General features: G+C 42.3%; 1 protein-coding gene across 1 annotated transcript in view; it reads left to right on the forward strand.

The window, feature by feature from the left end:
• Positions 1-22,793, forward strand: part of ROR1 (receptor tyrosine kinase like orphan receptor 1) — a 258,537-nt gene that overhangs the window by 180,585 nt on the left and 55,159 nt on the right. The window contains exons 3-4 of the mRNA XM_075002828.1: positions 16,894-17,181; positions 19,802-19,832. Of these exons, the coding sequence (XP_074858929.1) occupies positions 16,894-17,181; positions 19,802-19,832 (319 nt within the window). The remainder of the gene's footprint in view (positions 1-16,893; positions 17,182-19,801; positions 19,833-22,793) is intronic.

The following is a 22,793-nucleotide window of genomic DNA, read 5'->3' on the forward strand; positions in this document are numbered from 1 at the left end:
TGAGAGGCAAATCCTGCCCACCCTACTGAAGAATGCAGAAGCAACTGCACTCATGGCAAGAGTGTCCAAGGAGCTGTCACTATGCAGCCATCATTTTTTTCTCCATTTGATCTCAAAAAGAATTAGGCCTGAATGAGAAATATATTACAAGAAAACTTGAGGATTTGGCTCCATATCCATTGGAGACATCTAGATTTTCTTCCTGAAATCTCTGGATATGAATTTGATTCATATTACAAAAGGGAAAGAATTACAGCTTTCACATTCATGCACAATTTACTTTTTATTTTCTTTTATTATCTGGGGATACTCAGTAAATCAAGTTCTCCCAATGGGTCTGAGGATTCTGATTCTATTTGTGGGGTCCCATTAGTAGCCAAAGCAGGAAATTACTGCTACTATGTTTGAAAATTTTTTTAGCTATAGTACATTAGGCCCCTTTTGTTTGTTTTTCCACTGATGGAGAATATATTTTTATTCGAGGATTTGCTTCTTGAATGTCTCATTTCTGAATAATATTGGGTGTAAAATGTGAAGGTCATAGAACAAAACCTAAAAAATGAAGAACTCTGAGTAGCATGCAGAATTCGTTTTAAAGACTTTCACAAAATGTTTAACTTGTATTGAGGGTGTTTTTTAAAAAAAAACACAAAACAAAACAAAAAAAACCTAGCATGATTAATGAAAGTCTGACCATTCTACATGAGGTAACCATATATAATAATGTTTTCCTGGGTCATCCAGCTATCTTTGTTTCTTTGAAAGACTGATAGATCACAAGGTCAAGGGACGTGTTTTATAGTAAGTTTCTGTTCCAAATTTCCTGACTTTTTTTTATTTTTTTAAAAAGGACCTCTAAAAGGCAGAGAAGAGGCTAATAAGAACCAGATCCTAAAGTGATTGTACGTCAAAATGTCAAAAATAACAGCTTTTCTTTGACTCTGTAACATTAATCTTAAGACACGTACCTTTACATACACACTGTTTTAATAGGCTGAGTTTTTCTGTGTGAGCATTTACTACAGAGTGACTTCTGAAGTGACAACAAAATCCCTTGATGGTGTTCAGTAGTTTGGTTTATAGCCTGTTGTAGACATTTGTTTACCTGGTCCAAATCACTTCTTTGTGGTTAAAATGTAGAGGTTTCCTATTTGTGCTGTAAAACTAGACCCTGAATAAAGAAAATCTTCATTTCCCTCTTGTCGGTTTGCAGTGTCAAAGCTATCACCACAGCAGCAGATCTTAAACCTGAAAGTTAAGGTATAGAACGAAAGATGGAGTGGAGATTTCCAAAGGCACAAGGAGCCATGGGCTGTCCAACTCCCATAGAAAATCCATGGGAGTTGGTAGTCTTATTTCCTCAGGATCATTTGACAATTGCACAGGGTTTCCACACCATAGCATTTTGTTTATTTGTCTAAAACAAGAAGCTGAAATCCTAGATAAATATAAAAGTTGTATTCTGTATTAATTCTGAACAACAACGGTAATATGTGCTGTACATCTAAAAGTCAAGAAGCCCTAGGCAGACAAAAGCACAATAGAGAGATCATTAAATGTCAACATCTACCATAAATAAGATCTGAAGCAAGAGAAAAACAATACCCACCTCTAGGAGGTGTTCTGCATACAGTGTTACGGACATCTGTTATTGACAGGGTGGCTATATTGTCCTATGGCAAATACGGGATACCATCCTTTGGGGATGGGGTGGGGCTGCTGTCCCGTGCCAGGGTTCCTTGGCAATGGGGGCTGTTGCTCAAGGGTGAAGCGCCAAGGAAGGGGGCTTTTCAGCCTCCGCTGGGAAGGCACCAGGGATGAAGGGGAGTGGAGGGCCAGAACCCGTGGAGGGAGAAGGTGTTCCAAGCCTACTGGCCGGGGGGCGGGGGGGGGCAGGGAATGAAGCAGGAGCTGCCTCCCTGAGGTGTGGGAGGCTGGTGAACAAGTCAGACAACTCATGGAAGGGCTCCCTGGCAGCCAGAGCTGGCTCCCCTAAGTGTAGGGCATCAGGGAATGAGGCAGCTGCCCTGTTGAGGAGTTCGCTGGAGCAGAGGCTGCCACCATAGGATACCAGGGAATGCTGTAGCTTCCCCACAGAGGAGCTGCCCTGCAGCAGGAGCTGCTGCTACAAGGTGCAGAGCTCCAGGGAATGGGGCAGCCACCCAGTGGAGGAGCTTCCTGGCAGGAAAGGCTGCTACCCCAAGACATGGTGCCAGGGAACAGAAGCCCCACAAGTACATGACAGTTCACCTGTTTTGCCTGAGACATCTTAAATAAGGGACTGTCCTGGTAAAAACAGGTGGATGATCACCCTATTTTTTGAGGATCTTGTTTAAACAATTAAAACTAAGCTGGGCAAGCCAAGCCAGTCGTGAATTTCCTGTGGTGCCCGTGGAGCTCATGTCAAATATTTAAGATCAGTCCTTTGGGCCTCCAAATCTCTGATAGGTTTCAGGCTGAGTTGCAAAATCACAAGAGTACAGTATCCCTTCCAGTAGGTAGTCATTGCTCTGCTTTTATTCATTTAAAGCAATGAAGAGAGCAACCATGACACTTCCCCTTGCCCCTTTAAAACACAGCTCCTGCTGATCAGATCCACTCGTTTGGGCTAATTTCCTTCAAATGTGAATAGGCATGGAGGCAGCCATGTTCATCTGTATCTTCACAAAACAAACCAGCAGTCCTGTAGCGCTTTAAAGACTAACAAAATAATTTATTAGGTGATGAGCTTTCATGGGACAGACCCACTTCTTCAGATCTGGAAATAGTGAACTGGCATGATGAATATGTAACAGAAAGATAGAAAACAAAAACAAAAAAAAATGAAATGAAACTGACAAATCAGCTAGAAGGGGTTGTGAAAGTTAGGGAGGAGAGGGAAGAAAATTACTTCCTGCAAGTGTCTATTAAGTTAAGTGACTTACCTGAGATCACTACAAAGATCAAAGATGGGGAAGCTGCCTTTGTAAGGCATACAGTAATTGCTATCTCTATTAAGACCAAGGTGTAAATGTCAAATTTGAGAATACAGTAAGCTCTCGATTTAGCAGACTAATGCAGAATAAGGATGTCTGTTAAACCCCAAAGTCCATTAAATATGAGGGTTTACTGCCTGCCTACCCACCCCTGGCAGCCTCCCCCAACCTCTCTCCCACACCCCAAAAAATGCCAGTGGCTCATCAGAGCTGCTGCCATTGGTGGAGCTGCCGGGACCTGCCACCACCATGGGGCCAGAGTGGCCCCAACACCTCACAGCTGGAGCGTCTGGAGCCACCCGCCATGCCACCTGAGGAGCAGCCATGAGTGCCTCCCTTCAGGGGTGGGGCACATACATGAATGCAGTCTGCCCAGGTACTTACCCCACCCCTGGTGGGAGAAGTGCATGGCGGCTCTGGCGGCAGTGGACCAGGCTGTGGTGAAGGGTTCAGCAGTGGCAGCTCCAGCGTCTTGGGTAAGTTGCTTTCTGGAGGGTGGGAGGTAAGATTTAGGACTTTATGGGTCTCAATTAAGTGGACTTGGGGAACAATGGGGGGCGGGGTGGAGCTGGTGGACGTCTATTGTTCCCAAAGTCTGCTAAATCAGGGTCCATAAAATCGAGGGTTTACTGTGAATTCCTGTTCAGATGTCTCTCTTTGTAGCCTGGTATTAAAGTCTCTGGCTATGTCTACACTAGCCAAAAACTTTGAAATGGCCATGCAAATGGCCATTTCGAAGTTTACTAATGAAGCGCTGAAATACATATTCAGCGCCTCATTAGCATGCGGGCGGCCGTGGCACTTTGAAATTGACGCAGCTCATCCAGATGGGGCTCCTTTTCGAAAGGACCCCTGCCTACTTCAAAGTCCCCTTATTCTCATCTGCTCATAGGAATAAGGGGACTTCAAAGTAGCTGGGGTCCTTTCGAAAAGGAGCCCCATCTGGATGAAGTCCCCTTAGTCCTATGAGCAGATGAGAATAAGAGCTGCGTCTACACGTGCACGCTACTTCGAAGTAGCGGCACCAACTTCGAAATAGCGCCCGTTGCGTCTACACGCGTCGGGCGCTATTTCGAAGTTAACTTCGACGTTAGGCAGCGAGACGTTGAAGTCGCTAACCTCATGAGGAGATAGGAATAGCGCCCTACTTCGACGTTCAACGTCGAAGTAGGGACCGTGTAGACAATCCGCGTCCCGCAACGTCGAAATTGCTGGGTCCTCCATGGCGGCCATCAGCTGGGGGGTTGAGAGATGCTCTCTCTCCAGCCCCTGCGGGGCTCTATGGTCACCGTGGGCAGCAGCCCTTAGCCCAGGGCTTCTGGCTGCTTCTGCGGCAGCTGGGGATCTATGCTGCAGGCACAGAGTCTGCAACCAGTTGTCAGCTCTGTGGATCTTGTGTTGTTTAGTGCAACTGTGTCTGGGAGGGGCCCTTTAAGGGAGCGGCTGGCTGTTGAGTCCGCCCTGTGACCCTGTCTGCAGCTGTGCCTGGCATCCCTATTTCGATGTGTGCTACTTTGACGTGTAGACGTTCCCTCGCTGCGCCTATTTCGATGTTGGGCTGAGCAACGTCGAAGTTGAACATCGACGTTGCCGGCCCTGGAGGACGTGTAGACGTTATTCATCGAAATAGACTATTTCGATGTCGCAACATCGAAATAAGCTATTTCGATGTTGGCTGCACGTGTAGACGTAGCCAAGGGGACTTTGAAGTAGGCAGGGGTCCTTTCGAAAAGGAGCCCCGTCTGGATGAGTCGTGCAGCGGCGAGCCGCGTCAATTTCAAAGTGCCACGGCCGCCTGCATGCTAATGAGGCACTGAATATGTATTTTAGCGCTTCATTAGTAAACTTCTAAATGGCCATTTGCATGGCCATTTCGAAGTTTTTGGCAAGTGTAGACATGGCCTCTTTGTTTTAGGATGCCGGCTTTCAAGTCATGAATGCTCTGGCCTGCTCCATTGAAATGCTCACTGACAGGTTTATGTGCATTCAGATTCCTAATGTCTGATTTGTGCCCATTCATTCTTTGGCAAAGTGATTGTCCAGTTTGTTCAATATACACAGGAGAGGGGCACTGCTGGCACATGATGGTGTATCTCACATTGGTGGAGGCACAGAAATATGAGCCCCTGATTGTGTAACTGATGTGATTATATCCAGTGATGGTGTCTCCAGAGTAAATACGTGGACAAAGTTGGCAATGCGGTTTGTTACAAGAAAAAATTCCAGGACTGGTGTTTCTGTGGTGTGGTGTGTGGTTGCAGGTGAGAATTTTCCTGAGGTTAGGAGCAGCACCCAGAGCCTCTCAGAGTGTAGCATCATATTCCAGTATAGGTTGTAGATAATGTGCTGGAGGGGTTTGAGTTGGGGGCTATAGGTGATGAAAAGTTGCTGTTATTGACAAGTTATTGTTGTTGACTGTTATTGACCTCCTTAGACTCATCTAGAAGCAGTTGGTTTCTGGGTATTCATCTGGCCCTGTCAATCTAGGTTTTGTTGGTTGGTTGGTTGGTTGGTTTTGTTTCTCCTGGGGAGTAATTAGGTTTTAAGAATGCCTGGTAGAGATCCTGAAGTTTTTGGTTTCTGTCAGTAGGGTTGGAGCAGATGCAGTTGAAATGTGGTATATTGGCAGATATACAATAGAATGGTTACAATTTGTTTACCTGTTGAGAAGTATGTTCACCCCGTCCCTGCACTTGTGTGATATTCTGCTGATTTGTTCCTAAGTATAATTTGAATAATTTAAAACAAATGTTTATTGAACATATGGAACAAACAACAAATCTATCCAACACATTCAGACTGGGTGGGCTCCAGACTGTTGTAGCTTATGAGATTAACCCTGTTTTCATGTAAAAATTTCTACCAGTCTGGAATGATGAGCATGTGGACATTGGATAGGAACTAAGGTAGGAATAGCTCTGCGCTCAAATGCAGAAATGTATGAAGCTAACATGGCTAATCTACAATGCTAAATTAATGTCAGTGATGATTTCCAGCTTATGCTAAGAAATCTAGTCAACTGATAGGGATTCCCTGGCAGTCCATGATATAACGAATGGTCATAGTGGAGTGAGCATTTACCAGGTTAGACAAAGCCTCCTTTCTGTTTAAGGTTTATTGACATCTTACAATCCCTCTGTGAGACATTTTGTTCCTCCCTTATCATCAGCCTACACTATAAAAAAGAAAGCAGGGCTTGTAAACCTTTTGGTGCCACCAAATAAAGCTGCACGGTTAGTTTGTGGAATCAGATTTCAAGCATCATTGATCAGGTAACTATTTTATGCTCCCAAATGCAGATTTGGGTTTCCAGTTTGGAAATGGTTCTCTTCATGTCTGTCATTCTTTCTTTCAGTCCTGGAAGAAGGATTTGGAGAGCAACTCAAAGGGACTTATTATGATTTATACGGAATTCTGAGCCAGCCTGGGGTAGGGGCCTGTCCATTGTGCACAAATCTACCTCTAAGATACAGCATATTGAATGTTCAAAAAAACAAATCAGACAACATTTTTACTCAGAAAATGACCATAAAAGGGCCTACTCTTGCATTATCCTTATATTCTAAACTTTTACTGAAGTCATTGTAGAAGGAACATAAGATCAGGTCTGAGAGAGACATCATATACAGTGTTATTGAAAAGACTGTTTCAATATGGCAAGCGAAATCCTTCACCAGTCACAGAGTGAGTTGTGCTTTAAGATGTGACTCTGGAAAGTAAAGAGGGTAACCGAGGGCATTACAGTGGAGATTAACATTCCTTAGGCACAATGACAGGCTTTTATTTTGAAAGCCACCTGGGTTCCACTTAACGCAGTAAAATACATAAGAATTTATTATGACTGGGAAAGTCTCCTATTTAACCAAGTCAAGACATAGCTGTGGCAACATGTACACGTTTCGCCTTTCAAGACACATAAATGTGCTATATTTTGTCCTTGCACAACTACTTTTAGAGTGCAGATGTCGTTATTCTATAGCATCAAAACAGCACAAAGTTTCAATATAAAGGGTACGTAATATTTGGGTTTTATATGCAGTGTCTTCAATTTATGCTCTTGGAATCATGAAGATGACTTATGATGTGTTGTATTTGCATTGGCAAAAGCTCAAAACCAGAAATATATTTCAAGCTAAGCTCTGCAGATATTATCTCAAGTCATTTAAAAGTTCATTATAGGGCACCCACTAGTGCTGCTATAGTAGAAGGTTTGTCAGCATTTTTCAAGGGTTTATAACTTAGCCATTAAAAAAAATCTCTGTAGGCTGAAACTCAGCATTCAGAGTCTGGGACTAACAGCAAATTACTTTTACAGTTTAAAAAATCAAATTGAATATTTTTAATATATAGGTGGGTTAATTGTTATTTTGAAATTTTTTACTTTGAAACCACTTCACTGTGCTTCTTTCTTAAAACTTTCATTATGTGTGAAAACTAGAACAGGGAGAGATTTAACTCAGGATTTAATCAGAATACTTAGCACGTACACAGTTCAATGCTTTCCAGGATCACCGTGCTTTACAAGCCTTATCTGATTGGTCTGTGATGTGGGATGGAGGGGTGGCTTATCCTCACTTTACAGTTAGAGAAAATGAGACACAGACCGTAAGGGTAGGGTTTTTTAAAGGAGCTTAACACTATTAGATGCATGAATCCCCAAGTAAATTCAAGTGGATTTGTGTGTCTAATTCCCCTAGGCCACTTAGGGTACGTCTACACAGCAGCATTATTCTGCAAGAATTATTCTGGAATAGTTTATTTCAAAATAACGCTGCTACACACAAAATGCGTTTCAAAATAGCACTCAACTATTTCGAAATACAGCATCTACACACAATAGAGCCTATTTCAAAATAGGGCCATTTGGCTGCATCTACATTACGAGATAAAATCGAATTTAATTCGGTGAGCTCGATTTTACCACATGACTGTCTTCACTGTAAAGACCATTAGCTCGATTTTGGGTGCACTAATCTCGAGATTACAAAATCACAGTTACCTGACGGGTATAGCATCAAGCTCAAATTCAGAAGTTCGATTAAATGCAAGTGTGGAAGCGCCACATCTTAAAAGCAAATTTATTAGCCTCCAGAGATGTCCTGTATGTACCCATAATGCCCCTCTCATTGCTCAGCTCTGGTCGCTGCTCTCCAGTAACAGGACGAGCCTGAATTTCCAAGCGGGAGCAGCAAGCCTTTAGCTGTGGGCTCATGTTAGTATGACAGCCTGAGAAATGGCTTCTTTCTTTCTATGTTGTTAGCGGTGTGTGTGCATCTACCCGTTCAAATAGCCCCTGCAGGGATTTTGTGGCTCTGTCTGTACACTTGCTACTTTTTTCCTCCGCTGCCTGGTGCCAGCCCCTGCCCTTCTGTACCACGTGTCAACAAGGTTGTGCTGGGGTCGCACTTGCATAACACTCGGAGAAACTTCTCAGTGGTTTACATTTGTGTGCAAACCCCCTTCCCTCTCCTACAGGTGCCACGCAGCCTGGGTCTTTCCTGTGCTCAGCCACATCACGTGGGTAACCCCCAGCTGCACCCATGTTAGCAATATAAGGTATGGGGAAACCAAAAATTCTTTCTTCCTATCCTACATTCCTCTCAAATTAAACATTCCAGGCCCCTGTATTATTTTCAGGGATCACATACATGCAATCATCAGTGGATGTCCAGTTGAGAATACAGTCGCTGCACCCGTGTTGGCAACATAATGTGTGTAGAAACAAAAAATTCTTGTGTTGTGTCCTCTGCATTATTTCCAGAGATCAACATATTTTCAGGGCTCGGGAGGGGAATGATGAAAATGCAATGAGGGAAGATGACATCAAGACCCTTGAGCATACCCAGAATGTTATGGGGATGAGGGAACTGTGGGATAGCTTCCCACAATGCACTACTACAGCAGTTGATGTTAACCAATATGTGTGTGGCAGCAATGTCTTGACTTGGTGGGGAGCACAGTGGAAGTGAGGATGGTCAAAATTGAACTTATAATTTCCAGAATTAGAAAATCAATATAAATAAATTCAAATTTATCTTGTAGTATAGGCGCAGCCTTTGACTCATATGACTTATTTTGAAATAGGCTCTGTTCCCTGTCTTAAACAGCCCCCATTTTGAAATAGGCACTATTTCTCATGTAGAATGAGGTTTGCCTACTTCAGAATAAGCCAACCACTATTTTGAATCAGCAGTTGCATTGCGTAGGCACTAGGATAGTTATTTTGAAATAACTTCGCTGTATAGACATACCCTTAGAAAATCCCAGCCCAAATAAAGAAGCAGTCCTGTAGCACTTTAAAGACTAACAAAGTCAAGTGAGTTTTTAAAGTGCTACAAGAGTGCTTTTTTGTTTTGTGAAGATAAACTAACACAGATACCTCTCTGGCTGTGTCTGCAGTAGCCCAAAACTTTGAAATGGCCATGCAAATGGACATTTTGAAGTTTACTAATGAAGTGCTGAAATACGTATTCAGCGCCTCATTAGAATGCCGGCAGCTGCAGCACTTCGAAATTGATGCGGCTCATCCAGACGGGGCTCCTTTTCGAAAGGACCTTGGCTACTTTGAAATCCCCTCATTCCTAACAGCAGATAGGAATAAGGGGATTTTGAAGTTGCCGGGTCTTTTCAAAAAGGAGCCCTGTCTGGACGAGCCGCACAGCAGCGAGATGGATCAATTTTGAAGTGCTGCAGCTGCCGGCATTCTAATGAGTCTCTGAATATGTATTTTAGTGCTTCATTAGTAAACTTCGAAGTGGCCATTTGCATGGCCGTTTTGAAGTTTTGGGCTAGTATAGACATAGCCTCTGTGACTATTCACCAGCTCAGATAGTTCACGTAAGCCAACAGAAGGCATTCATTTAGAGTCAGGGTTAAAACTGGGGAAATCCAGGCTCTCAGTTCTGCCATTAGACCATTCCATGCACACAGTAATTACTTGGCACAAAAACTCATATAATCATAGGGCTGGAAGGGACCTCAGGAAGTCATTGTCTTCAGGAGGTCATTGCCAGCCCCCTGCTTCAAGCAGGATCAACCCCAGCTAAGTCATCCCAACCAGGACTTTGTCAAGCCAGGACTTAAAAATATCTAGGGATGGCAATTCCACATCCTTTTTAGGCAATGCATTCCAGTGCTTCACCACCCTCCTTGTGAAGTAGTTTTTCCTAATACCAAGCTCCATTTTATTTTGAGTAGCTTCTCGCTCATGACACTCGATCTGGAGCAACTAGAGCCCTGCTTCATCATAGGAAAGACCATCAAGTTACTCACAGCAAATTGTGGCGTTGTGGTGATTGTCCCATGAAACACATTGATGTGTAACAATGTGGCATTATGGACAGGCCATCATAACAATATTGCGTCACAGGAGTGAAGTGTGGTGAGAATGAAGGGGCACATGACCCCAAAATGCCATGGCGGGATGAGTGAGGGACCAGCCAGCAGCAAGTGGGGAGAGAGCTTCTGGGTGGCCTGGTCATTAGCTGGGGGAGGCTGATGGCTTGGCACCCACAGCAGGGTTCCACCCCACCCCTCACTAGCAGTGGCAGGGGAAGTGGAGCAGCAGGCTGCCAGCTTGTTCTGCTCTCCTGCCGCATCTCTCGGGAGAAGGGCGGGACCAATCTCCCACTCAATGGCAGGAAGTGGAGTCATGTGACCAGGGGGAACAGCGTGAGCTGGGATCATGTTGCTCCACTTCCTCTGTTTGTGAGTGCAGAGGGATGCACCCCTGCTTCCAGTGCAAACCCCCCAGCTCTGCTATACCTCTGGGCCTTACCAGTTGGTGGAAGAAATGGGATGGGGTGAAGCAAGGGTGGGAAAGAAGAAGGGAGGTGGTGGAGCCAAGGTGGGAAGGGGTGTTGCGCAGGAGCAAGAAGAGGCGGGGCCTAGGGTGGAAAAGCATCGTCCAAGCCCCTCCCTGGGGTGGGGTGGGGCGGGGCGGGGCGGGGCGGGGCAGACCATGTAGCCACTGTTTCCTCAGTACCTTTCAGCCAGCTGCTGAAAGAGGTTCTCCTTCTAAGGAAGAACTTATCTATGTAGAAAAGGTGACATTAGGGAGGGCTTTGATGGAGGTGCAAAGGCGATCTAAGGGAGAGTATATGGTGTGGGAGATGCCTTGATTAAATAGAGGATTTAAGCTCTGCTTCAGTGCTCATTGAAAGTGAGAAGATGCAGCAGTGTTGGGGAGTAGAGTAGAGAGAAACTCAGTGGTCCAGAATAGATGCTCTGAGTCACAACCATCCTGAACAGGACTGTTAAACAATTTAAACAGTTACTTGTGAACTTTAAAAAAATTGTGTTTAGTCAGTTTTAATTGCACTGTTAAGCAATAATAGAACACCATTTATTTAAATATTAGTGGATGTTTTCTTCATTTTCAAATGTATTTGTATCAGTTACAACACAGAATAAATAGCATACAATGCTCACTTTAGATCAGGCATGTCCAACCCGCAGCCCACGGGCCGCATGGGGCCCTGGACAGCTAGTAATGCGGCCCCACAAGATCGTAAACTTTTAACATTATTATGTGATTTATATACATTAACTATATTATGCATTTTATATGCGGCCCAAGACAATTCCTCTTCACTCAGTGCGGCCCAGGCAAGCCAAAAGGTTGGACACCCATGCTTTAGATTATTTTATTATAAATATTTGCTTTGTGAAAAAGATAGAAGAAATTGTATTTTTCAGTTCACTTCATACAGGTGATGTATTATAATCTCTTTATGGTGAAAATGCAGTGTACAAAGGTAATTTTTTTAAACAACTGCACTCAAAAATAAAACTTTGTACATCTTTAAAGCCAAAAAGTGCACTCAGTCCTACTACTTGTTCAGCCAATTAAGACAAAGAGATTTGTGTACATTTATGGGAAATAGTGCTTCCCTTTTCTTAATTATGATAGTGCCTGAAAGTGAGATTGGATGTTCACATACCATTGTTGTAACTGGCATTGCCAAGTATTCCAGATTTGTTAAACATTCGTATACTCCTTCATGCTTCAACCACCATTCCACAGGTCGTGCTTCCATGTGGATGAGGTGTTCCGCTTGATAATGATCCAAGGCAGTGCAGGCCCATGCTCATTCAATTTCCTCACCTGAGTCACATGCTATCAATAAAAAGTTGTTTTTTTCTTTTTGGTGGTTCACATTCTGTAGTTTCTCAATTGGTACATTACTCTTACAAGACTTATGGCAGCATGTTCCACACCCTGTCCCTCTCAGATTTTGGGAGGCACTTCATATTCTTAAATATTATGTCAAGTACTGGAGCTGTCTTTAGAAATTTCACGCTGGTGCCTTCTTTGTGTTTTGTCAAATCTGAAGTGAAAGTGTTGTTTATTGGAACAACATATGCAATATCATCAAACACTACTATAACATAAAATATATAGCAGAATGAGGGTAAAGCACAGAGCAAGGTATGTACAATTTTCTCCCCCAAGGAGTTCAGTCACATTTATTTAACACATTATTTTTTGATGAGCATCATCAGCAGGTAAGCACATCCTTGGAAATGGTGGGCAACACATATGAACATTTAATACATCTTGTAGTGCAGGCTACAAAACTGTAATGAGAATGCTGCTTCTCACTTTCGGGTGACATAAGTAGGAAGCAGGTAGTATTATTTTCCATAAATGTAAACAAACTTTTTGTCTTAGTGATTGGTTGAACAAGAAATAGGTCTGAGTGGACTTATTGGCTCTAGTTTTATATCTGTTTTGGTTTTGAGGCAGTATGTAACAACAGAATCTGCATTTTGACTATCACGATAAAGGCTTTGCACCACAGTACTTATATGCAGAGAACTGCAAAAATACTATTTCTTTTATTTTTAATGCAAATATTTGTAACCAAAAATAATAATATAAAATGAATATTGTACACTTTTATATTGTGTTATAATTGAAATTAATATGTTTGGAAATGTAGCAAAACATTTGTGTTAATTAAAACTACAATTAATCATGATTAATTTTTAAAATTGAGTTAATTTGTTTTGCGTTAATCTCTTAAATTAACAGCAATTAATTGTCTCTCCCGGCTTCACTTATTAAGGATTAATAAAAGAAGCTAGGGAACACACATACACCTCACACTTCTCTAATCTGGGTAAGTTGAATTGCATAATGCCTTTAACATATATCAGTGAAAGTTCTTTCTTACCATACCTCTCTCAGTAAGTAGGTGCAACAGCGTGGGATTTTTGGAATTGTCATCAGACCTTTATATTAGTTTCACTTCTAAAACTACTTTGATTTATGTAAAGATGTCATTACAAAATACCAAACTGCATGAAACTTGCTCTGCTTCAAAATTTACTAGAAACTCAAACCTCTGTTCAGGTTCACAATTGTTTGCAGCCTTGCCTGCTTTATGGTTTGCATGCAAAATTTACTGATGTGAAGCTAAAATGAGTTACATTTGGCAGATTTGCCTTGTGTATTAAGGTTAGTGCGAAGCTTGGAAGGGATGAAGCTAAGTACTAAAACAAATAGAAACTGTAGGAAAGGGTTGGACATTTCTCAGAACCAAAATCAGCTTGCATTTTTAAAGCTTGATTTCCTTTATAACGTCAGGATAACCTTTCTGTACCCTCTATATAGCCAATACTACATCACTGTCAATTACTACTACTACTACTACTACTACTTTGGTTTCTATACAATGATTCTCAAGCCTGTTGAAATCTGCTCAACAGTCACTTCATTACTGGCATCTCATGCCTTCCTTCTTAAGAAAAATTGTGTATATGTTATTATTTTTCCATGGTATTGTCAGCAAAATGGTCACAAAGAAGTTAATATTCACTTTCTCACAGTATTATATACCAGGCAGCTAAATTGCTGACTTTGAAATATAATGAAGAATTATGTAGATCAGCACGGTAAGAAATGTTGTATTGGATAATTAAATGTGGTTATTCAGAAGTCCCATGCTATTAGTGTGGTTTTATTGAATGCAGATTGCAGTGAGAACCCAAGAATGTGTGAGCTGATGTAGATTACACTTCCCAGTGCATTTCATAAGATAGTGAGTCAAAAGTATTTCTAGTCCTGCAGAGAGTCGTGCAAAAATGATTAAATCTGATATTAGACTTTTGTGGAGAACTGACTGGGAATCAGGGGACTGAATCTTTCTTCTTTCCCCAGTGTTCAAATTGCAGAGAAGCCTGTCTGTTACCTTCCTTGTTGCCAAATCTGAGCTGCAGCCAGGAACAAGACTTGCTACCCCTTTGTACTCATTATGCAGTTCTTGATTCACCATATACATGTCTGCATAGAGCCTGTTGTCTCACCCTGCTCCTGTCTGCACATTAGAAGTTCACGTAATTGGCACGTTGTGTCTGAAATATCTTTATTGTTATGATTAATAATGCCTAGGAACCAACCGAAAGCAGGGAATCCCTTGTGCTACATGCTGTACAAGTGAGGGCAACCTCTGCCTTGAAGAGCTTACATTCCAAATAGCGTAAGGGTAGGAAGAGAGGGTGGAACACACAGTGAGGGCTGAAACATTGTATCAGTGCCTCAGTTTTTGGATGTGGCTCAGGTAGGAAGGTCTTAGCTAAACAGAAAGGTATAGGCAGGCAGAAGGGGCTGAATAGAGGGCTTGGTATGAGGCTAAGATGGTAAGACTGTGAGCGGGACAAAAATTAATAATAATACTGGTTGAACCTCTCTAGTCCAGCACCCTTGGGACCTGACTGGTGCCAGATGAATTTGCTGGATCACAGGAAGTCAGTCTTGTCTGACAGCATTACCAACACTTCTGCTGCTTACTGGGCACTTACAAGACATTTAGGGGCAAATTACAGCTACATAACAGTACAGAACACAGAGCCAGGACTGGTGGCTATAAAGAAACATTGAGACCTTAGGAAACTTGGCTACACCCATGATAAGTGGCTGTCTGGCTAACTAAAATCATTCCAGATGATGGATGTTGCTGGATGAGAGAGTGCTGGACTAGAGAGGTTCAGCCTGTTATAAATTAAGGCATATGTGTTTTTCCATTCTTGTCAAGTCAAAGCCTGTATTTAATGGAATTGTACAAATCATATTGATCATTTTGCTGGTAGTCAGTGTATGCTGCTTTAACACACTTTCCATTGGATTTTAATGCTGAGATTAATACATGATAATCAAGGATTTTTATTGTGAATAAGTGGATTTAGTGCTGGTGTCAGAGTGCAAATAAAGAGATTGAACGTTTCCAGAGATCTATGAAATGGGCACAGGATCAGAAATTTCCACGCCAGTGTGTTTCAGCTGTGACCTGTAAATTTTATTCCCAAGGGTGATATGGCTGTACACTTCCTATGGCTCATTCATTCCTTAGTCTAGCTGCTGAGATGGCTGACAGATGGTATTTCCTTGTGGGCATTGGTACCCAAAGTTGTCTTTGAATGTGTGACAATGAGCTGAAAAGCTGTGTGTCCCATTACTAATACCCCACTCCATCTAGCTCTCTGTTTTGAAAGGATTTAATTAAACCTTGAATACTGTTAACCAGAAGTAGTATTTTTGTGAAATATATTATATAAAATAGTACTTGACAGAAAAAAAAATGTTCACAAATGGATTAGAAAAGATTAACGTGTCTCTAAATTTTTATTTAACATTCCTCATCTTCAGAAAACTGAAGAACTCATCTTATTATTTCACCAATCATGTGAGCTACTCCAGTGTGAAACCTTAGTAACGTAGCTGTCTTTGCAAGCTAATATCCTGAAATGCCAAAACATCTCTTATCTCCCCTATTTTAACAAGCATAAAGTGCTTTTCAAACATTAGGAAGTGTTTAAATCTCTTTTCTCTACAATGTAAGTTCTTCTGCAAGTCATTTTAAAATTGCTCTGCTTTTATTTTTGGGTGCCATTTACTTCATATTTAGATCCTAATGAATAAAGGTCCAGACTTGTAGAAGAGCTAAGTACCTTCTAATCAGTAAACTAATTGGTCAGAGTTCAAAAGCATTAACAAATTAGCCACATTTACACAAGCAGCTTTTCCCAGCAAAACTGGGCTTTTGCTGGAAAATAACATGAGCATTCCTCTCCCGCGTCAGGTATAGCACCTCCCTTGACAGAGTTCTGGGAACAAAACAGCCATGTAGATACGCCGAGGCCCTTTTGTCAACAGACACAGTTTCTGGTTAACCAAACAGTCCTGGTCAGCTTCTGGTCAGACATTCTGTCAAGAAAGGGCCGGGCAGTCTGGCTGCTCTCTGTCGACAGAGCAGATTTCTCTTTCAATCTGCCTTTATGTGTAGATACAATCTGTCAACAGAAGGTTTTCAGGGAAATCCCTTCCAACAGTCACTTCTGTCGACAGAAGCTTCTTGTGTAGATGTTGCTGCTGAGTGTTAGGCTCTTTTGAAAATCTGTCCAGAAGTGTCACACTGGAAACTGTTTGCTATATATTGAGCACCTCTGGAAATCTGACCCCAAGGTTATTTGAAAGTCTTCCCTAATTGTATGGCTATGAAGTGAAGTAAAAAAGTTTAATGAGGGTAATGAACTAATTACTTAATGCTTATTATGGTAAATGAAGCAAAGTAAGGTAACACTGGGGAAAGCTGAATGAGAGCTCTCAATGCCCATTTTTCTGATTACAAATCTGTACAGAGAAAAGGGAGGTCACAAAAATAGTGTTTTTTAAATATGATACATTATCTCTAGTGAAGGCAGCGGAACCTTGTGCCTTTTACTACTACACAAAAATATACTGGCTATAATGCTGGCTCTGAAAAGCATAGCCAGCCTACGCAGAAGTTTGTCATTGTCTGATTTTGTTTACACTCAGTTCTCTCTCTCTCTCTCTCTCAGTATAAGACAAGAATGGGATTTCTTTAAAACAGTGCTTTAAAAGTTGGAATTCATTCTTTCCCTGTGTATTTACTAGATTACTACTTGACACTTGATGAGCCTATGAATAACATCACCACCACCCTTGGCCAAACTGCAGAACTGCATTGTAAAGTCTCCGGCAATCCTCCTCCAACTGTGCGTTGGTTGAAAAATGATGCCCCAGTCGTTCAAGAGCCCAGGAGGATATCTTTCCGTGCAACAAGCTATGGGTCTCGATTACGAATAAGAAACCTTGACACTACGGATACTGGTTACTTTCAGTGTGTGGCTACTAATGGCAGGAAAACTGTTTCCACAACTGGCGTGTTGTTTGTGAAATTTGGTAAGATGTGTCTCTGTTTAAACTTTCTGGTTAAACAATTACTTATGAAAATTGACAGGTGAACAGCTCTGGAGATGGCAGTCCTGTGAGCTGAGTTTATGTGGAGCCCAAAGTATTCATTTGAAGAACTGAGCACATTTTATCTCTCTCTCTCTCTCTCTCTAAAATATTTACTTGATGAATTTTAATTTTTTTCATTAATTATTCAGATTTTCCTCAAAGTCGCTTTTTTTTTTCAAAATTATTTACAACATCTGTGAATACTTATTGGCTGCTAGATAATTCACAAAGAGTTGCTTGTGAGGTATATGAAGTCAGGCTGTTTTGTTTGGACAAATACATCAAATGTTCACATTTACAAAGCATTCTGGTAACAGGCACTTGGTGTAAACAACAAGGAATCCATTGGCACCGTAAAGACTAACAAATTTATTGGGGCATAAGGTTTCTAGATACAAGTTGCTTCCTTGAATGCTTGAAGTGAAAGAAAGGCAGGGGAACGTTTGCTAGCAGGAGCAGACTAAATCTCATAATCCGGTTTCTGGAGGAAATAATCATATCAATTTGAAATATTATTCATCACTCTGGTTAAAATTTGCTGGTTCAATTAGCTTTCCTGTCAGTGACTTCAGTTGCTAGATTATTTGCTGGAAGTGCAGAAAGGAAACACACAAAGGGGTGTGAAAACAGTCAGAGGCCATGATCCACAGTCTGCTAAAATCAACAGGAATCTGATTTGAAAAAAACTATGTTGTATTTATCCAGCTATAGTTTGTAGGTGTTGCATGTGCAAAGAGCCTGCACAGATACAAAGTTATATCCATGGATATAGATCTGTATCCACGGAGGTGCAGGGGTCTTCCAAGAACCGCAGCAGGGACAGGAGCAGCATGTTTGGCCACCACTCCCAGGAGCCATCATTCAATGCTAACAGCTACTAGGGTGTGGCTGCCTCCAGCCCCGCCCACTGAGGTGGGCACAGGCTCGCCTACGGCTATCCCTGGTCATGCTTGTATGTTCAAGTGGCTCAAATTCTCCCAGCCAGGAGTCACTTCCATGGAATGGTCTGGGTCTCCTCTTTGGGGATGAGGGGGGAAATGTAACAACAACTGGGTGGCTGAAATGAAGAGTGTGCCAGTTGAAAATGCAGTATCTGGGAGGGGGGTATTAAATGAATTTCCTAGGGAATGTCTAGGGGCAGGTGAAGCTATGCTCTGATAAAGGGGCTATTGGCTGCAGATTATCCATTATATGAGGACACAATCAAAGGCCCAAGCTGTATAAAGAAAAGATTGAACTAGTCATAGTTGTTCTGCCTCTGAGACAGTCATGAACTTAAAACCCCAGGTGTGAGTTTTGAAGGACTGACACCAACCATAGGCTGGAAATGGGGTGACCTTCTGAAAGCTTTTTAGTATGCAGGTGAGTTCTTTTATTATTTGTAATGTGTTTTCTCAGTAATGCTTCACCTTAAGAATAAATACGCTTTCTGACAAAGTGCTGTAACTTATGACTGCTCCCAATTACAGCTCCGCATAGCCTTTGGAGAGAGAGCAAAGCCGAGATGTTGGCCTGTTGCAGCAGTCTGGTTTGCTGGGGCTATAACAATGTAAACAGGGAATTCTGCTCAGGAGGGAGAGAGATGCAGGTTTTCACCCAAGAAAGGTCATGGCTGAGCCTAGAGAAGGTGTCCTTGAGGGACCATGGAGCAGGAACTGAGGTGTAGTTTCCCTGAACTGTGACGATTGATTAGATCGCTTCTGCTGTATGATGCAGTTTTGTCTTCAGCTTTTGGAAACAGATAATTGTAAATAAGTGAACCACATTCCATATCATATACCGTTAGCATGACCATCTGTCCCATTTTTACCAGGACAGTCTCTTGTTTCAGCAGTCTCACAGGAGTCCTGACTTTTTTAAGAAAAATAGACAAATTATCCCATATTTCAAAAGGTTCCTGTTCCCTGGCACCCTGCGTCTTGGGGTGACAGCCTCTCCTGCCAGGAAGCTCCTTCACTGCGTGGCTGCCCTGTTCCCTGGAGCTCTGCATCTTGTGGCGGCTTCTCCTGCTGCAGGGAAAATCCTCTGTGAGGCAGCTGTCCTGTCCCTTGGTACCCCAGGCTGGCGGCCCCCACAACAGGGCAGCTGCATTGTTCCCTGGTGCCCCATACTTTGGAAAGGCAGCTCTCACTGCCTGGGAGCCCCTCCGTGGGTCAACTGCCTTGTTCCCTGGCCTTCCACGCCTCAGAGGGGCAGCTTCTGCCTCATTCCCTCCCGCCTCCGCCCCCCCCCGGCCAGGCGGCTTTGAAACAGCCACCCCCAAGGGGTTCTGGAGCCCCCATCCTCCACTCCCCTTCATAGCTGGTGCCTCCCCATTGGAAGCTGCAGAGCCCCCATTCTTGGTGCCTTACCCTGGAGCAGCAGCCCCCATCACCAAGGAGCCCTGACATGGGACAGCAGTCCTGCCTTCATCCCCGTAAGCCAGTGTCCCGTATTGCCATAGGGCAATGTAGTCACCTTATATACCATTGTTTTCCTCTTTTAAAAGGTTTGCTAAAACTTTGCATTAGTTACCTCTTGATAGCTAACACTTGCTGTTTTTATTCTGTCATTTCACCAGGTCCCCCACCAACAGCAAGTCCAGGATCATCGTAAGTTGTTTCATGTCTATAATACTGATTTATTATTTCAAGAAGTCAAACATTAACTCTCCATTTTATGTAGTGTAAGCAGCTGTACGTTCTGCTTCAAGTCAGATAATATAGAGTAATGTAAGATAACTGTATGATCTGTTCCATACATATATTTTTTCATTATAATATTCCTAATTCTTACACCAGGCTATTTTAATTTTCCATATTATTTTCTTTTATGAATGCTCTGAACCACGATACACTCAAAGTTCTCATAAGAATCTCATTCGCTTCAGCTGGCTTAACGAGCATGGAATATGGGTAGAACATGGTCCTACGATGTGATGAAACCCGGCCTTGCAAACACTTGCTACTGGAAGTAGTGGTCATTACTATCACAAGTAGTGAGACTGATAGTAGAGGGATTACTGATGGTAATAAGCACTAAGCCTGTTAGAAGTGTTCACTAGATCAGGTGCTTAAACATGAAAAGTGCACTTAGAAATGGTGTTGCTTTATGTCCCGGCAACATTACATACTACACTTAGCTCCTGCCCCTGTAATTGGCTTTACATAGATGTACCTTCATATCTATAGGTAGTGCCATTGACTTCAGTAATTCTCATTGACAAGAGGATTCTCTCACATAGATCCAGTTATAGGATAAAAGATGCAAGTTGCTGACCTTGTATTATTACCCTTTTTCTTTTTAAAATAATGCTCAATTTTTCTACAGTTTGAAGTCATGTTGTTGGCCTTGTATTTCCCCTGCCTGCACAGAGGAAGTAAAGCCAAAACCTGTGACACTAAGGAATCTGCATTGGTTAAAAAATAAATGTAATAGTGACCAATACAAATACACTAAACCACCAAATAAATTTATTGGGTGTGTGAAATCTTGAAGCTGCTGAGTGTTCCATGCATAAAGATGATCAGGTAACTCTGGCCATATTAGAGAATAAATGTGATTGTTGCAATCTAGAGAAAGCATGTAACCACAAAATGACATGTTATGATGCCCTCTAATGGAATACCATAAAATATGTCCATCATTCTTTCTGAAGATAATTTAAATAAAGATATCTTGGTTTGTTTTAGAAGGGAGAACTTTTTGATTTCCCTTAGACTTCTTTTGCAGCTTTATGGACTTGAGTGCCTATTAACTGAGTGCCTAGTGGACAGTTAAGTGCCTATTAATTGCTAGTGCTGGGTAAGGTTGTATTCCTCTGCAGTTCAGAAAAATTGATTAGTGACTTACAAGACATGTTTTTCTATATTTTTGTGTTGGACTTTGTATTTAAAAGAGGTTTTGTGTCTTGGGAGAGTTAAACTAAGTGTCACTGTCTGGTGAAGAAAATATGCAGGGAAGCAGAGAGCCAAGAAAGATTAGGTTTTCATTGTCTGGGCCAGGGGTCTGCAACCTGCAGCTCCAGACCTGCATGCTGCTCTTTAAGGACTTCTTTGCAGTTTCTGATGCTATAATTGCAAAGTTTAAAAAAAGAAAATAAAGAAAAAGGTCTTCCTGATTATTTTCAATAAACGGTGAACATCTAAAAGCCCAAAAATGTGCAACTCATGTCTAAATAGCAAATATATGTGATCTTGAAACATTGGATAACTCCACTTAGACTGCTCCAGAGAGCAAGAAGGTTCAGGGGTGAAAGTCAGGAAGACAGTGGTACAAACACACAGAAAGTGTGAGGAAATAGAGTATGTAAAAAGTTTGTGGACGTCCTGCAGCAAACATGTTTCACATTACAAATCAATGTGTGTGTGCTGTTCTTATAGGAGGGGTTACAAAAAGTTTGATGTTATTTATCAAGGACTGTCTCCTATTCACGCGCATTGTGGCTCTTGAATTACTGAAATTGGGAAAAAATGGCTCTCCTTGACATTTTGATTGCTGACCCTTGGTCTTGGCCATTCACAATTTTAAGTGTCTTAATGGGATTTCTTCCAGCCTCTCTTTGTGGCAGCTCCATTGTGCAGCTAGCTAAGGCCCAGATCTCATCACATTGAAATAACCCAAGTGATTTCACTGAGTGCTGTCTGAATTCTAAGCTACTTATCCAAAACCCACTGAAGTTATGGAAGGACAGTCACTAGCTCCAAAGTACATTACACCAGGCACTAATTTTGTTTTCTGCTTAATAAGAAAGGGTTTTGTTTAATTTTCAGCACACATGGTCTGTTATTTTCCATGTGTACAAAGACAAAGTTTTTAAAAAGGGGAAATTAAAGTGAGACTTTATTTCCAATAGCTGGTTTTTATCTGCAGGTCGTGATTTTGTAACCAAAAAATAAACTATCATTACATTTCATCACCCCAAAACAGTGTAGCTTCACTCTTATGGGGGAGTAGATTGTAACACACATTGTGGAAAACATGAAACATGAACAGTAAATAGAACATGCTTTGTTTGTAGAAAAGTAGCACAATATGAAACTTAACTACATAGTGTATTTACTGAGGGGGTCAATCAAGGAAGATGCTTATGAAAAAAGAATGATACCTTTATACAGTAAACCCTTGAAATGCTTGACTTCGAGTTCCGCTTAACTCACATTAACGCAAGTTGTGCACAACTCAAAGCTGCTCTGCAGCTGTCTGCCCACCAGGCTCCCCCAGTTGGGGGAAGCCAGGCAGGCAGACAGCTGCTGCTGCTGCTGCTGATGGAAGCCATGGAGAAGTGGTGTCTGGCTGCCAGAGTGGTAGGGAGTGGGAAACCAGGGCTGGTCAGTTTTCTGGCTCCTGCCAGTGGCAGGGAGATGGGAACCATGCTGCTGCTTGGTTTCCAGCTTCTTTCCCCCTCCCCCAGCCTCTCCCCCGGCTCCCCACCCACCACTTGCAGGACACATGTGCTGCTCAGTTTCCCAGGTCCTGCAAGTGACACAGAGACAGGAACCAGGCTGCTGCTTGATTCCCATTCCCCACCACTCTGGGGGCCAGGAAACTGACCAGCCTTGGTAGGTGATCAG

This window comes from Carettochelys insculpta, chromosome 9, assembly GCF_033958435.1.
Source record: "Carettochelys insculpta isolate YL-2023 chromosome 9, ASM3395843v1, whole genome shotgun sequence".
NCBI lineage: Eukaryota > Metazoa > Chordata > Testudines > Carettochelyidae > Carettochelys > Carettochelys insculpta.